This window comes from Elgaria multicarinata, chromosome 9, assembly GCF_023053635.1.
Source record: "Elgaria multicarinata webbii isolate HBS135686 ecotype San Diego chromosome 9, rElgMul1.1.pri, whole genome shotgun sequence".
Taxonomy (NCBI): domain Eukaryota; kingdom Metazoa; phylum Chordata; class Lepidosauria; order Squamata; family Anguidae; genus Elgaria; species Elgaria multicarinata.
The window spans coordinates 30,689,703-30,707,712 of NC_086179.1; the positions used below are offsets into that span (position 1 = coordinate 30,689,703).

At 42.9% G+C, this 18,010-nt stretch overlaps 1 protein-coding gene across 1 annotated transcript; it reads left to right on the top strand.

Moving 5' to 3' along the window:
* Positions 1-5,323: 5,323 nt before the first annotated feature.
* LOC134404017 (hibernation-associated plasma protein HP-25-like) lies at positions 5,324-17,382 on the top strand. Its single transcript, XM_063134569.1, has 3 exons — positions 5,324-5,484; positions 7,328-7,474; positions 16,484-17,382. Exons 1-3 carry the CDS (start codon positions 5,442-5,444, stop codon positions 16,948-16,950), a joined length of 657 nt encoding a protein of 218 aa, XP_062990639.1. The 5' UTR covers positions 5,324-5,441; the 3' UTR covers positions 16,951-17,382.
* Positions 17,383-18,010: the final 628 nt, after the last annotated feature.

Below are 18,010 nucleotides of genomic sequence, written 5' to 3' on the forward strand. Positions count from 1 at the left end.
ACAGGAACAGCGAAGAAACTGAGCAGATCCCGGCAGAGTTTCTTACTGGGTGAACTGCAACCTACAACAATTCTGCAAAATCACAAAACATTCCCTTTTAAAAGCTTGGCACTGGGGTGCAGTTTTTACCTCAGATCAAAGAGTAGAAGGGGAATGAAGCTGATATTGATGGTTTGGGGTTTCTGCTAGAGATGGGCAAACTTGCACACCCACACAACGCACACTGGTTGCTGGAGCCCACCAGCCGGCATCTCGCTGCTCTGCTGAGCTGCCAGCGATTTAATTTTGGGTAAATGGGCGTCTTTACACTTGCTATTTGCATAAATTTGGCCTTTATGGAAAAAGCTGAGCCATCATTATGCAATAAGGTGCAGTGGTCTGTGGACTCTGGCCCAGAGGTCCAAACTGGCGGTAATCCCCCGAACTTCAGCCCCCAATCGGACTCCACCGCCATCCTTATTTAGGCGACTAGAGCAAAGCTGCAGAGTGGGAGCTTTTCCATAAGAGGCTGTTAATTAGGGGTGTGCACGGACCCCCCGCTCCGCTTCTCTTCCAGATCCGCGACTTGCGGATCGGGCCGCTTCGCTCCGCCCCCGCTCCGCCTATGTCCACTCCACTCCGCTCTGCTCGGCGCTCCGGATCCGGATCGGAGCACCGTTTCCCCCCCCCATAGGCTTGCATTAAGCTAAAAAAAGTATACAACTTTTTTTCTGTTAAAGTTAGAAACCTCAAGTTTGGCACCATGACACCTCATGGATGTATACACACGCACGCCAAGACTCAAGGCAATTCCATCATCTCCTGATTTTTGGGGAATTTGTGCAAATCGGGCACCCCATTCACACCCCTTTTGATAGCTCCGTCAATTTGCACATTAGAAACCTCAAACTCGCCACCATGACAGCTTATCCAGGGATACACATGCATGCCAAGGCTCAAGACAGTCCCATCATCCCCTGATTTTTGGGGAATTTATGAAAATCGGACACCCCATTCACACCCCTTTCGATAGCTCCATCAATTTGCATGTTAGAAACCTCAAACTCGGCACCATAATAGCTTATCCAGGGATACACATGCACGCCAAGACTCAAGGCAGTCCCATCATCCCCTGATTTTTGGGGAATTTATGAAAATCAGGTACCCCATTCACACCCCTTTCGATAGCTCCGTCAATTTACACGTTAGAAACCTCAAACTCACCACCATGACAGCTTATCCAGGGATACACATGCATGCCAAGACTCAAGGCAGTCCCATCATCCCCTGATTTTTGGGGAATTTATGAAAATCGGGCACCCCATTCACACCCCTTTCAATAGCTCCGTCAATTTGCATGTTAGAAACCTCAAACTCGCCACCATGACAGCTTATCCAGGGATACACATGCACACCAAGACTCAAGGCAGTCCCATCATCTCCTGATTTTTGGGGAATTTATGAAAATTGGGCACCCCATTTGCAGACATGGGCTGTTCTCCAACGGTTTGACAGATAAAAAGGATTGAAGCGGGCACCCTCCCAGATGCCACCCTAATACTAATTATAATATTATGTATAAGAATATAATACTAATACTAATAATAATATGTATAAGAATATTACTAATACTATATGTAGGGAAATGGGACAAGAAGTGTGTATGCTTTGCCCAAACAGGATTTGAAATGCTCAATCTGTGGCTGTTGCACTTCACAAACAGTGCACACAGCACACTCACACAATAGCACAGTCACACACACAGTCCAAGTAACAGAGAGAAGAAATAGAGAAAAAAATTTTTTGGTATTTTTTCGTATTTAGAAGAAAGAAGGAAGATGAAACACAGTCAGGCTTTAAGAGAGGGAAGGGGGGGGGAACCAACCAACCAGCCAAACAAACACTCCAAAATTTAAAAATAAAGTTTATATTAAATCAAAGTAAGGTAAAAACACAGAGCAAACTAAGCAAAAAGTCAGAAAGAAGCAAACAAACACACACACACGCCAAGCTAAATCTAATCTATCTCCAAACACAGCAGCAGCACCTAACTAACTCCTCTCCCCACAAACGCAAAACCGACAAGACGCTGAGAGCTGAAAGCTCTGAGGGTGCCTCTGCCTTAGTCCCCCCCTCCAACACTGGGATTGGAGGATGCTTCTTGAGATGATCAATTCTCATCAGGATTGGGAGTTGAATGTTCCTGTCATCACTTCAAAAAAAAAAAAAAAACCCGCCAGTTTACCCGCTGTCCCTGTTTGTTTACCCGACTTTTCCAAAAAATCTAGCAAGCGAACCGCAGCACGCAGAAAGCTGAGAGTAGGCTCAAAATGACCCCCATCCATGACTCTCTAAGCACACAAACTTTCAGAAAGATAGCTTAAAAAGCAACACAGTTATCTCCGATTCTTTTCTGCAATGCAATCCTATGGGTGAAATTTTTCAAAATGGTGATCGGATCGCTCCGCGTAAAGAGAAGCACTCCGCCAATGGCCGCTTCTCTTCGCCTTGCTTCTACGGGTCCCCGGTCCGCTTCTACTCCGCCTCTGGGCAAGGCGGAGCAGGCCAATTCGCTTCTGATTCACCGCTTCTAATCGGAGCGGAGCACATCCCTACTGTTAATCGCTGTATCTACTTTCTGTTTCTTCACAGACTTGAGTCCTGAGCTCTACACAAAGAACTTTTCCTTTCCTGCTTTTCAACTACATTACCTCTAGGTTGCACTGTGCCATAGCACAATACCACAAGTAGGGAAGTACCTTTTATTTCTCTTTCAGAAATAAGACCCCATTTTTAGCTCTCCTAAAAACAACAACAACAACAACAACAACAACAACATGAGAATGTGCTCTTAAAAAACAGAAGTGAACCTGTAAGATAATGACATTGTCTAAAGAATTTGTAAACAACCATGAGTAAGGAATCACGAGTACATAAAGGAAATGATGTGTGGGCCCCTAACCTTAGTGTGTTTATTGATGGTTAGTATAGTGTATCTGGCTTGGAGCTTCCCTTGCTACGGCTCTAGGATGGTGAATTAGTGATGACACCTTGACAACTTGATTGCAACTGTGCAGGGTGGAAAGCATTTGCTTATTCCAGAATTCTCACGCCAACTGTATAGATAGCGAGAATCACTCCTACGATCCATGTGGATGAGGACAGCCATGCTACGTCTGCTGCTTTCTTCCCCATAGTTTTAAATTATATATTGTTTTAACTTGGTTTATGGCTTAATTTGTTTTTAGCTGTGTATATTTACTGTTTTATACTGTATGCTTTTATCTGTACGCCGCCCTGAGATCTTAATGATATAGGGCGGGATATAAATGTTTTAAATAAAGAAATAAGTTTCAGCTTAGTCTGCCTCCCCAGACAAACTGGAGATTAAAGATTCAAGGGCTAGAGGGATGCTGAAACCTATTTCAAAAGTGCTGGTGAAGGGCAGGACTGGAGCAGTGAATAAAGAGTAAAGAACAGGGAAGGAACTACACTACTGATTTAAAACAGTTTATAACAGCAGTGACAACTGTTGGGGCCCCGGACACACTCCATATACAGTTTTCAAAACATTTTCAAAGTGTTATATCCTGCTTGGTGTAGATCTGGCCCAAGAGACCACATCAGGGGTATGCATGGCTAATCACCTGCCTTAGCACCCACGCAGCAGCAGAGGTCCACTGGCAAAAGCCCCCATGAGTTGTTCCTCTTCTTCACCATTGCAAACCTGCTTGTTCACCTGCCTCTTGCTCTGGCCCAGAGAACAGTGATGGTAAGAAAGAGGAGGAAGAGATGCCACTGGGGCCATCAGGGCCAAGGCCATTCAGCCCTGACTCTAATGGAATCTTGTAGTGCATGCCATTATTTCCTCCCTCAGAAGTGAGTGGTTGTGAAAAAGCAAAGCCTCAAGCCTTGATATACCTACTCTGTATGTAGGCCTTGCAAGTGAACTGTATGATGGGATTAGCTTGATGTATAAGCCTGTATGGGCTGTAATGCTGAAACTACTTAATTGGAAGGAAATGTTTAATTGGAATTTCTAACTGTCAAGACCTTTTTTGATAGAGTACAAGACGAATAGACTAGCTTGATAAAGAAGACAGACCATCCAGGCCAATCTGACATTGCTAGAGGAGTTATGGGCCATCTGTTGATAAGGTAGAATGAAGTAAGTTTTCTTTTGATCTGTCTTTGTTTTGCTTTAGAATTTTTCCAACTGTTAATTGGGTTAAAATGCTACTATGGATAAATATACCTGCTTTTCACCCTGCCAGTGAAGAAGTTCTTTGTAGGACTCTCTCCATATAGCTGTATTATGCTCAATAAAATAGAGTTGCCTTACAACCAAAGTGGATTTTTTATCCTTCGCAATTGCCAATGCCAAGAGAGGAAGTACACTTGGGAACAATTAATATTCATTAAAAAAACAACCACGGTTTATGGAAATGACAATAGATCACACGTGGTGGCCATGCTGGCTCTACCAGAGCTGGGCACAAATGGTAGTCAATACATTTTCAGAAAAACTTTTGCCTGACCAAGGTTCGTTCTCTCTCTCTCTCTCTCTCTCTCTCTCTCTCTCTCTCTCTCTCTCTCTCTTTCTTTCTTTCTTTCTTTCTGTTAACTGCCCTTTCTCTCTAAATCTATTACCAATCTTCCTGACATTTCCAGGTTATATGGAATAGGCATTTCTTTCTGGCATGTGTAAATTTTAGAAAGATTGGTGAAACCTTTTCAGTTTTATTAAGCTTAGAATGACCAACCCCCAATTTCTTTTTACAATGTTGGAACCTGTTTTCCCCCTTCAAATCTTAAATAAGGACGCAATGCTGTGTGTACTTAAATAAGTGGAAGAAAGATAAGAGATTTCCAGAGAAAGGCAGGTTATCAAATGGACTTTTGTGTTGAAATATGATGTTTACATGTAATGTTGAAATGGGGTGAGCAGCTTATTTAACATGGAAAGCTTAACATATCCCACCCCCCAAATTCAGCCTTAGACTTCCTACAACATGCAATTACAGCCTGGCAGCCTTTTCTGATTCAATCGATTAATTCAACATATTGCATTTGGCCACTACAGAAACATTCCGGTTTCAATAAATTTAAGATACAAAGTTCAGTTTCAGGCAGATAGCTGAAGTTTCATTTATGGGAAATTGCTGTCCAAATATGCTGTTTTTGTCCTTTTCCTTATTTGTCAGTGGGGGGAGTATGGATCAGGTCTTCTAGGACAGCACAAGAGTAAATATTGGTAGGAGAAATGCTGGTGATGTTGGGAAATTCATTTGTGGATAAAAAAAATTTGACCACCAACTTAAAAAAAAAAACAGGCAAAGGGATATATAAAAACATTTAATGACCAAAGCCAGTCAAACGTATTTCAGCTTCAGAGAATCATATAAGGTAGAGTTGGGAGAACAACACAGATTCAAGAATCGGATCACTTCCAAACCCTCACGATGAGGCTGGGAACACCACAACCTCACAGCTTCCTTTGTCCAGGTGGGTTTCTTCTTTCTGATAATAGTTTCATTCTCTTCCCACAGCTGTGACATTGTAGTGCAACACCTGTGCAAGTGAGCTGGTTTTCTATGTCGTTCCATGCTTTTAAAGGCAATGCTGGGAGAACACACATCGCTCGGGACCAGGCAGGGCTGGCATGGAGGGTAGGCATGGTGTGGAATCGGCTAAGGGCCCACCCACTCGCAGCAGGGATCCATTGACAAGAGCCCCCTGGAGTGGCCCCTCCGCAATGGCAATCTAGTTTCTACCTGTCAAACAAGCAATGCTAGCAATGATCAGAAAGAGAATTAGGAGCAATCGTACCTAGTGAAAATGGGGGTGAGAAGGTAGACTCCATGAAGGCACGATGCCCAAGAGCTCTCAAAAACCTGGAGCTGCCACTGGGACCAGGGCAGGATCTACACTACTCCTTTAAATCAGCTTATAACAGTTGCGGCAACTGTTGGGGCCCAGGACACCCTCCATATACAGTTTTAAAAACGGTGGTTGAGCCGGAAAACCGGGCTGTGTTCAGAAGACACCTTAAACCGTGGTGAATGGGGCCAATATTCACCTTAAACCATGAATGGGGCCAATATTTATTTTTATTCCATTGTTAGACACCTTGAAAGCTTGTTTTCCTGATATAAAATCTTGAATTATCATTTGAAATATCACTTGAATTATTATTATTATTATTATTATTATTATTATTATTATTGAAATGATAAAGATAAATCTAACAAAATGAAAAAAGGATTTCTAAGACCCAAAAGAAATTCACATATTATAATCAAAACAAAATGTTGTAATTTATTAAAACAGCTCCAAATAGAAACAACAAACATAACCAATTCATACAGATATCAGGTCTTTCCAAAAGCGGGAAAGTGGTTGGGGATGGGGGAAGAGACTTGGTTTTTGGGGGAATCCCAGAACGCCAGTTTTGGGGGCCCAGAGAGTGGATTTGGCCCCTGGGGTCAAGGTTGTGCACCCCTGGTATATAGGATTAATTGTGGGTTACAGCATATCAATCTATAATCATGAGACATATAGTATGCATACTTGTATCGTGGTTTGAAATTTGATTCAAGGAGGGGCCCTATATACATTTCTAACCTTTATACCCTTTCCTAAGAAGAGATTCTTTTGCATACTTGATGAATGCCATTATCTGTGCGCAAATACCTGTGAAAATGCCATACAACTGCACATCATTCTCTTCTATGAGAGGGGAAGCTTTTGTCCTTGTTAGTACAAAGTGTCCTTCTCTATAGAACAGAGAGGGGGGCTATCTAGGCACTTGGTTCTGTGGTCACATTTCCCTACGTCTCTTTTATACCTGTGTTTAGATACAGAAGTGGCTCCTCATACTACATCTATTTCTTTTAAGATAACCATGATAAAACTATCTTTAAATGTCATGGATATGTGTAGTCTTGCTGAGCATATAGAATTCCAAAGAAAACAGCTATTTAGGGCTGGTTAACATAAGTACGTCCATTCCTGACTGACTGGCATGTGTGAATGGACCGTCACAGATACAACATTGTAATTTGAACCTCTGTTTTGCATCATCGCAAACGCAAGGCAATCATAGACAACTTTAGGCAGAGAGAACTCCTAAAATTCCCAGCAATCCCCAGTCAGCCATACTGGCTGGGGTGTGCTGGAATCTATAGGACTCTTTTCAGTCTAGACATGCATAGGATTGCACCCTTACCAATTACACCAACTCATCTGTTCTGCTTCCTGTTACCAAGTTTATAGTAGTAGTTAAATAGTTGAATAGGCTTGTGATATTTAAAACTTTAATTTAATATATATATAATTTTTTCTCTAGGTCTCTGGCTCTTGACACTTTTTCTACTCAGAACAGCGGAAGCTCAAGACAGAGAAGGACCATGTGGTCCTCCTGGCTTTCCGGGCATACCTGGTCCCCCTGGCCCTCCTGGCCCTGTAGGACACCCGGGATTTCCTGGGATGCCAGGTATGGTCTTGTTGAATTCGGAGCAAATATTTTGCTGTAATTTGGCTTGAAGATAGAAATATTGCAACTGCAGAGATGAAGAACATTTGCATGTGCGTGTTTTGTTTTATTAAATTTTGGGTATATAACAACAGAATAGCCCAAAGCTATAATATTTCAAAAACATAAAGAGAAAGAGAGATAATAACTTTATCATAATCAGAGAATTTTCTTTTCTTTTCTTTTTTAAAGACAGCGATATTTTACCCAGAAAAGCGCATAATCCCACCCTCAGATATGGATCGGAACGCTGCGGGAGATTACTGGTCCATGAAAGCAACTAAAGATCTTGATATTAAGTTAGAAGCTGTTCTAGCTGATTCTGAATCAGACCATTGATCTAGGTAGTTTAATGCTCTTTTTCAGACAATGGTTCTCCCAAATACTCGGGCAAGAATCTCTCCCACTGCTGTGACTTAAGATTCTTTTAACCGGAAACACCAGAAATTGAATTCAGGTCATCATACATGAAAAGCACCTGCTGTGTTATTGGGAATTGGATACTCCCGCCTCCTGCCCACCTCACGTATTTTGACCGTTCTCATACAATTTGATCGAAAAGAAATCCCTTTCAAAAAGCAATTCTAAGGAAAAGAAATTTCTGAAAAATTCTCATGAGTTTTGTTCAGGGTTCTTGTGCATACCTTACTTACCAGATGTCTGAGGAGTGTAAGTGTCCTGTCTTTCATTGTACAGTCACCCCTCTGTCAGCCTGAAGCCTCCTTGGCTTCCCGCACTTCCTGCCCAGGGGAAGACATCATGAATTTATTCCTCCCATAGAGCCTTTTCAGATCAGGAAGTGCAGGCAGCCTGAGAGACTGTAGAGCAATGGTGCAATGTGTAATAGAAAGAAAAATATAGGCAGTACCCTCAGCCACCTCACAGGGATTAGTTAAGGACTAAAACATCACCGACACACATTCAAAATAAATCATAAACTGACCTGAGAATGAGGCAGAAAAATGGAAGCTCCTTTCATGGGGAAAGAAAACTTTCAGAAAATTCCTGAGACTTTTCTTTTCTTACCTCCTAGAAATAAAAGGACACATTCCAGAATTTTCTCCACGTTTTCTTCCCCTTTATTTTTTGTGGTGGCTGCATTTACTCCCATCAATGCCCTGGGGTGATGGGCATTGTGGAGGATGCAAAATGGGGGCCAGTTGCCAAAACAGTTGATGCTGTTGCCACCTGCAGTGGCAGTGAAAAAACACAAACCAACAAACCAAAAGCTCTTGGGGGGGGGGAGAAAGAAGCTGTTCTACAGTCCTTGCTAATGATGGTGCCTACCTATGAGAAATGGTTGGAGAATTTCTCTTCAACCTGGAGAAATTCGGTGAAATTATCTGCCCAATTTCTCTACCTACAAATAGGGTGGAGAAGTTTGTGAGGCCACTTCTGCACAGCTGTAACTAATTTATTACATTTCAGTACCGTCCCATAGCAGAAGCTCTTTGGGAAGTTTACGAAGATCAAAACATTAAAACAATATGCAAACTGTACACAACAGGACAGTACACACAGAGACAACACACATCTAAAAACAACTTTGCAATCAGCCAATCCATAAAAACACATCTGAGATAGATTAAAAACTCACCACATGTTGCTAAGTGCCAGGGAAAAGAGAAAATTCTTGACCTAGTACCAAAAAGATAGCAATGTTGGCGCTAGGCAGGCCTCATCAGGGAGATCATTCTATAATTGTGGGGCCACCACAGAGAAGGTCCTCTGCCTTACTGCTGTCTTCTGAGCCACCCTTGGAGTAGACATCAGGAGGAGGGCCTTAAATGCTGAGCATAGTGTGTGGGTTGGTTCAAGCCAGGAGAGACTCTCCGTCAGGTATTGTGGTCGCGAGCTCTTGGATATCCCAGCAAGATAATGCCCCCCTATATATTTCATATATTGTTTGGTTTAATTCCAGAACTTCGTCAACACAGTACATGACTTCCCCAGATGTAGAGGTTTGATATTAGGTATATTGCAGTTCCATAAATCCATAATTGAAGCGGTTGTTGTTGTTGTTGTTGTTGTTTATTAATCACTTTTCTGACCATCATGTCTCTCACCATATCCTGTCAATCTTATTAAGCTAATAATAATAATAATAATAATAATAATAATAATAATAATAATAATAATTCCACCAGTGTAGGGAACAGAACACCCAATCTATGGAGATCCAAACCTATTATTATTATTATTATTATTATTATTATTATTATTATTATTATTATTTACATTTATAGTCATATTTAAAGAAAGCAACCATTACCCAGTCTGCAGATCCAAGCTTCAGTCCAAGTGCTATATTAGTAAAATGAATTGAGACTAGATAATTGCTTTACTTCCATGTTCCAGATCACTTTGGATACCTTTAAATTAAAAAGGAAAAGAAGATCTGGTTTGGCTCAAGCGTGGACTAGGGCCTTTTCTGTTATAGGATATCTGTTAGGAAAACAGCCATAAGCATTATCTGCTTCTTAAGTGTTTTATTAGGCAGTTCCAATTACCCGGCTAATGGTTCTTTTAGCCAGCACAACAATGAGAGTAGCGGAGGAGTAGTATCAGGTTTCAGCGTTCTTCAGAGTGAAAGTTCAGGTTGTGTACAGCAGCTGGAGCGGGGGCTGTGAATGCCGTCTGCCTTGGCGGCTAATCCTCCGGCACCAAGCCGGACACTGAGAATGCAGAAGAAGCAGGGGGTTGTCCGGTCCGAGGTCGAGGGCAAGAGCAAGACGGAGAGTTGAGAGCAGTTCAGACCGAAGTTGTGGGCAGGAGCAAGATGGAGAAACGATGCACAACCAGGCTGGAGTTCGGAGTCAGGTCTGAGTGAAAGGAACAAGGTCAAGAGCAGCAAAGTCAAGATGTGGAACAGGCTGCCTGCTAAGGAACCCCAAGGTGTCTGCCAGAAAGGGCAAAGCCTCCCACTTCCTCCTTTTCTAACCCAGCCTGATGACCTCCACCCTCTGCCCCAGCTGAGCCTCATCACATCTGCCTGCTATTTAAGCATCCCATTCCTCTCCTGCTGATTGTGCACGCGCACACTCCTTCTGGCTGACTGCAACTGATTCTCTCGCTTGTGCCTTCGGCATTCCCAGGGAGTGGGCGGCTCCACCTCTTCCTCAGATAAGGCCAGGTCCTGGTTGACCTGTAACTCTGGCCCCTCCTCTGCTCTGGGATCTTTCTCCTTCTGCGAGCCCCTCTTTGGCTCCCCTGTGGGAGCAGACACTCCCTCTCCTGCCAGAGTGTTTTCCTCCTCATCTGAGGAGGTTTCCCCAAGTGCATTCTTAACAATATCCTATCTTGTGGATATTCCTTCCTGGAGAGGATGCAGACCAGAGCTTTGGCTATTGGGTGGTATAGAAATGCAATAAATAAATAAATGTTTAGGCATGCTTAATCCCACTGAAATAGGGTGACCTTACGGAAAGGAGGACAGGGCGCCTGTATCTTTAACAGTTGCATAGAAAAGGGAATTTCAGCAGGTGACATTTGTAGGCATGCAGCACCTGCTGAAATTCCCTCTTCATCACAACAGTCAAAGCAGTCTGTTTCCTGACTTGGAGCTGAGCAGAAGTGGGGAAGAGCAGCTGGCCCAGCTCAAGTAGAAGCTACAAAAGTAAGCCAGTTCCCAGGGAGCGAGCGAACAGGAAGAACAAACAGGAGTTCGGCAGGGGAGGCCAAGGGGGAGGCCTCTAAGAAAAAAAAAGAGGGGGGGAAACAAAGAAAAACATAAAGAGAAACCCACCCACCCACCCACCCACCCACAAAACCAAAAAAAAACCCCCAAAAATAAATAAATCTTATTTTCCCTTAAGACATACTCATATAGTTGTGTACCTTCAGAGAGGACAGGACAAAGTAAAGGCAATTCCACTATAAACAGAAAGGAAAAAAACAAAGCAGAAATAGACAATATGGATGGAAAGGAACCCCTAGAGGTGGTGACCTGCAAAGGGTGTGCAATGTTCGTGTTTCTGCCTGAGCTCAACATGGCGTATACCTGCAACAAGTGCAAGCTGGTGGCACTTTTGGAAGAAAAAGTGAGAGGACTTGAACAGCGAGTGTCCACCCTCCAAGGAATAAGAGAAGACGAGGAGTTCTTAGACCAAACGGTGGAACTGCAACAGCAACAAGAAGCACACGAGATTGAAGAGCAACAGCCAGCTGAAGCAGAAGTGGAGCATGCTAAGGGGAGGAAAGCCAATGAAGAGGAAACTCTCTGGAAAAGAGTGACAGGAGCAGAAGAACTAGAAGGCATTCTGCACCAGTGGAACCATTAGAGTTAAGCAACCGCTTTCTGCTTCTGGAGGATGGGTCTGAAGGACAGTTTGCAGAGGAAGAAGTACAGCAGACACCGTGCAACAATGAACAAGAGGCAGAAGGTAGGTCAACCAAGAAGAAAAGAAGAGTAGTCATTGTGGGAGACTCCCTGCTGCGTGGGATTGAAACCTAAGTATGTCGTGAAGACCCATGGACTCGCCAGGTGTGCTGTCTCCCTGGAGCACAGATTAGAGATGTCACTGAAGGGTTACCGAAACTCATAAAGTCCACGGACACATACCCCTTTCTTCTCATCCATGTGGGAACAAATGATGTCACCAAGCAGAGCTACGAAGAAATCATTTCAGACTATGAAGCTCTGGGAAGGAAACTGAAGAACTTTGGGGCCCAGGTAGTTTTCTCATCCATCCTCCCGGTTCTTGGAAGAGGATTAGAAAGGGAAAGAAAAATACTCTGGATGAACGACTGGCTACGAAGGTGGTGCCGACGTGAGAATTTTGGATTCTGGGACCACGGGCTACGCTACTTGGAAGATGGGCTGCTGGCAAGGGATGGGTTGCACCTCACAAGGGCTGGAAAGAATGTGTTCAGCCACAGCATGAAGAACTTGATCAGGAGGGCTTTAAACTGAATCTTACGGGGGCGGGAGACGTAAACCTTGAGGCAACAATGGATGAAGGCCAAGGCACCACAGTACAGAGAACAGCTCCAATAGTGCCCCAAAATAGTGTCCGCAACAATGTAGAAACAAAGCCAGACTATAAAACACATGGTCTTCGATGTCTATATACTAATGCCCAGAGCATGGGAAACAAACAGAACGAACTTGAACTGTTATTACATGAAGGCAAATACGACTTGATAGGTATAACTGAAACTTGGTGGGATGACTCCCATGACTGGAATATAGCAATTGAAGGATATAACTTGTTCAAAAAGAACAGAAGAAATAGAAAGGGAGGTGGAGTTGCACTATATGTTAAAAATACCTATCCCTGCACAGAAATACAGGCGGATCAGACTGGGAGCCCCATCGAGAGCATCTGGATTAAAATAAATGGGGCAAGGAATAAAAAGAACATGATAATCAGAGTCTACTACCGACCACCCAATCAAGGAGAAGACGAGGATCAAACTTTTGAGAAACAAATTGCCAGTGTTTCAAGGAAGTGTGATGTAGTAGTGATGGGGGACTTCAATTACCCTGATATCTGTTGGGAGACCAATACTGCCAAAAGTGGCCCTTCCAAGAAATTCCTGACATGTGTGGGTGATAACTTTCTCCTACAGAAAGTGGAGGAAGGAACTAGAGGATCGGCAATCCTTGACTTGATATTGACCAATAGGGATGACTTAGTGGATATAGTGGCAGTTACGGGAACTCTGGGGGAAAGTGACCACGTCATACTTGAATTCTTGATTATGAAGGAGACAAAAGTTGAGTGTAGCCATACATGTTCTCTGGATTTTAGCAAAGCTGATTTTAATAAACTCAGAACTATGATAAGTAAGGTCCCATGGCAAATGAGCCTAATGAGAAAAGGAGTGCAGGATGGGTGGGAGTATTTAAAAAAGGAAATTTTAAAGGTACAGTTACAAACAATTCCAACAAGGAGAAAAGATAGAAGACAACAGAGGAAACCAATGTGGCTCCACAAAAAGCTTAGAGATGACCTGAAAACAAAAAAAGATACATATAGGAAGTGGAAGGAAGGCCAGGATACAAAAGAAGAGTACAGACAAGTGGTGCAGAAGTGCCGAAATGGCGTCAGGAAGGCTAAAGCTCAGAATGAGCTGAGATTAGCGAGGGATGCTAAAAGCAATAAAAAGGCTTTCTTCAGATATGTGAGTAGTAAAAGACAGAGGAAAGAAATGGTGGTTCAACTGCTTAATGAGGATGGCAAATTGATAACAGATGACAAAGAAAAGGCTGAAGTGCTTAATTCCTACTTTGCTTCAGTCTTCTCCCAAAAGCGGGTCTATGACCCCCCTGGAAAAAGTGAAGCAGAAGTTGAGGGGGCAGGATTACAGTTTGAGATTGATAAACAAATGGTCAAAGAACACCTAATTTCCTTGAATGAGTTCAAATCTCCAGGGCCCGATGAACTGCATCCTAGAGTAATAAAGGAGCTAGCGGAAGAACTCTCAGAACCTTGTCTATTATCTTTGCAAAATCATGGAAGACGGGTGAGGTGCCGGACGACTGGAGGAGGGCTAACGTTGTCCCTATCTTCAAAAAGGGCAAAAAGGAGGAACCTGGGAACTACAGACCAGTCAGTCTGACATCCATCCCTGGGAAAATTCTGGAGCAGATTATAAAGAAGTAAATCTGTAAACACATTGAAATCAATGCGGTGATCACTAGAAGCCAACATGGATTTGTCAAGAACAAGTCCTGTCAGACAAATTTGATCTCATTTTTTGATAAGGTAACCTCCCTTGTGGACCGTGGGAACGCTCTAGACGTCCTATATCTTGACTTCAGCAAAGCTTTTGACAAAGTACCACATGACATTCTGATTAACAAACTAGGTAAAAGTGGGCTAGATGGAACAACTATTAGGTGGATTCGCAGTTGGCTACAGAATCTGACTCAAAGAGTACTTATCAATGTAACCTTCTCAAACTGGGGAGAGGCAACGAGTGGGGTACCACAGGGCTCAGTCCTGGGCCCAGTGCTCTTCAACATTTTTATTAATGATTTGGACGAGAAGGTGCAGGGAACGCTGATCAAATTTGCAGATGACCCAAAATTGGGTGGGATAGCTAATACCCTGGAAGACAGAAACAAACCCTTTTCATTCGGTCACCCTAACTGAAATAGCAACCTGTGTTTATGGTATGTTGAATCACCCGTCCACTGAACATGTCCACATACGCATGTTTGCATGCCCTATCAATCCCCGAATGGCATGTGACTAGTCCTCACAGTGATCTTGCCTCTCTCTTCCTGCCTGGTGTCTCGGCTCCAGAGGAGAGGGGGTTTACTGCTCCACCACCTCCTGCCTTCTCCAGCCACCTTAGTATTCAGCCATATTCTGTTGGCCTTGGGATGCCTGGTTATGTGACATAATGTGTTTTACAGGTTGATGGTAATGTTGCCAATGACAGTTGTATGGAGTGAATACGGAAAGTGAGTTAAGGGGGAGTGGGGAACATTGGTGCGCTGGTGACTGATTGGCAGAGTCAGTTGGAGGGAGAGTTAGTTTTAGAGCGTTCAGGACAAGTTGTTTGTTTTCGGAGGGCCAGAGGTTGAGGGGGGATTAAGAATTGGAGCAATGGACATCATATTCTGGAGAGCCATTAGAATTGACGGACCCACTTTGCTCTAGTACGGTGATAACAACAAGGCTTTCCTGTTGTCAGTGACTTTGGCCAGATCTACACCAAGCAGGATACTCCACTATGAAAGCGGTATGAAAGCAGTATATAAAAGGCAGGAGCCACGGGACAGCTTTATCCCGTGCACTGACAACTGTTGGGGCCAATTGACACATACCATATACCGCTTTCATAGTGCAATATCCTGCTTGGCTATTCTCGTAGAGAAGGAGAATGAAGTCAGCTCACTATTCTAGGATTGTCAGCTGATAGTAATAAATTGGGTACTCAACTACATACTGCTATTCTCTCTCTCTCTCTCTCTCTCTCTCTCTCTCTCTCTCTCTCTCTCTGTGTGTGTGTGTGTGTGTGTGTGTGTGTGTGTGTGTGTCTGTGTGTGTGTGTGTTGGCGTATCTTTGGCTGGGGGCAAGGCTATAGGGGCTGCCATGATAAGCCCCTGCACTTCAAAACTCACAACTATACAAAAAGGATTCCCATTGTTCTGACGTAAACACTCATCTTGAAATTGGGAGCAGCTCCACCTCCAACCTGCTTCTCCACTGCAGATCATCCCCCATTCAGAAGAGAATCTAGCATCAGTGATGCATTACACAGGCAGGGAGTCTCCTGCACAGTCAGATGTTAGGAAATACATCTGGCTAGATATCAGTCTCAAACCCATCTGTTGGTTTTCAGGTGCATCTGAGAATTTTCTTTCCTAAATAGTTTTGTGTGAGTAAGTGAATGAATAAATGAATGAATGTTCTCCATGTCATTTTTTTAAATCTTATATGTTAGTTGGAACTGTCCCTAAATTAATAGCTGCAGGCTACCTTGAACAGACCTCTGAAGCACATTTAAAGAGGCTCTTCGATACATGGTTTTCAGATGAATCTGAGGATTTCTGGGCCCTTTCCTCCCCCCCTTTCCTAAATATTTTTATATGTGTATATATGTGTGTGTATGTCTCTCTGTGTGTGAATGAATGGAATGACTTTTGCTCCATGACAAACTGCTTCTAATTTTTTAAAAAATATTTTATTACAAGATAAAAAATATATTTACAATTGTTTCTACAAAGCATGATTACAGTCTTTAAAAATACTAAAAGATTTTAACAGTAAAGCATTATCTTATCCAATATCTATCTATCTATCTATCTATCTATCTATCTATCTATCTTTCCCAATCCAGTTTCAACCTCATTGGATAGTAGCAATGGTAAAGGAGAAATTAGCTATGCTTCTAAATTAATAGCTGCAGGCTACCATGAACAGATCGCTGAGCAGCATTTAAAGAGGCTCTGAGTGACATGATACATGCCATTGTTCTTTCTGCTGACTTAACCTCACTTGATCGTTTTTCAGGTATGCCAGGACCTCCAGGACCTCCAGGACCTCCAGGAGTAATTGGAGCCCCAGGTATTCGTGGACTACAAGGCTTACCTGGAGTTTCTCCTTCAAAACAGAAATCTGCCTTTGCTGCAGAACTGGGCAAAGATTATCCAGAACCAAACCAGCCCATCGTGTTCCACAAGATCCTATACAATGAACAGCAACATTTAGATGAGGCTTCGGGTACCTTCACCTGCCAATTCCCTGGAGCCTATTACTTTGCCTACAACCTACAGGCAAACCAGAATTCACATGTTATATTGATGAAAAATGGTGTAGAGGTGATACAATCTTATCAGAATGCTACAGGTGGTTTTGAAAACTTTTCAGGTAGTCTGATCCTTAACCTGGATAAAGGAGAGCGGGTGTGGTTACAAGCAAACCAGGATTATAATGGGATAACCCAAGGAAGTCACTTTATGGGTTACCTTCTTTTTTGAATCCTAGATTAACAATTTAGAAATGAGTCAGGATATAAAGTACAGCATAATTAATCTTTTAAGCATTTACATTGCTGATTTGTAAATTATTTCTCTTGATATCTGCGGCCCATGCAGTGCACCTTCTTGCACGCAGAACTAAGGCTGCATTGGAAAGCTATTTACAGGGAAATAAAAGCCATTGATCTCAACATGACTAAAGCAACCGTGCTTAGGATCACACTGTAAGCAGTTTCATGTTTAATTAAGGCTCAGGTTTAGTTCAGAGAAATGTTTTTATTATATTCAGAGAAGAGAAAATGTTGATTCAATGAGAAAAGTTTAAGGGTTTCCAAAAGAAGGTGTGGTGCACATTTTTAATAAAAGAAATTTCTGACATATGTCCATATCTGTAATAATGCCTCTGAAATTAAACATCTCATCTTAACTAAATAGCTTTATGGGTGTTGGGCTCTAATGTAGGGTAAAGACTAGATAATTATAAAGAATAGGAAAATACCATTATTAAATGTTCGTATTTTGATACAAACTTCTTTAGAGGCGCAAGAATAATGCTTTCCTAATGGAAGCCTAGTTCCCCGCTTAATGGGGAGCAGTGAATTGTGAGGCACGCTGGCCGGCAACAAAGGGAGAAAGGCTGGTAGAGAGCGGTGCGGTGGTACAGCCACCGCAACAGCACAGACACAGCAGCAGCGTCTCCTTCCCAGGAGAGGACTGCTGAACAAATCAGCACGATGAGATGGTGTGGCCAAAGAGGCCGGCCCGGCAGAGTTAGTTCTCTCTTTGGCCCTGCCTCCAGTTCAGTCTCAGGCAGTCCTCCCATGCAGCTCCAGGATTGCAGTTGCTGGCTTCCCCACCCACCCACTCCTGGTACTAAGATGCCTTGCAGTGACAGAAGTAGTCTCCAGTAAATGGGGCTGGGAAGGAATTTTACCTGCACAGCAATTGGCAAAGACTGTGCAAGGTTTTTGCCTTCCCCATTGCAAGATTATTGTAAATAAGTTGATCTGGACTATCAGTATATTCTCTGTGGATGCTTCATTTTATAACATTTGTCACA

Bases quoted from the DNA above. Each gene is read 5' to 3' on its own strand.
- LOC134404017 (XM_063134569.1), top strand. From the start codon at position 5,442: ATGAGGCTGGGAACACCACAACCTCACAGCTTCCTTTGTCCAG. The intron at 5,485-7,327 runs GTGGGTTTCTTC...TTTTTTCTCTAG, and splicing joins TCACAGCTTCCTTTGTCCAG to GTCTCTGGCTCTTGACACTT. The intron at 7,475-16,483 runs GTATGGTCTTGT...ATCGTTTTTCAG, and splicing joins GGGATTTCCTGGGATGCCAG to GTATGCCAGGACCTCCAGGA.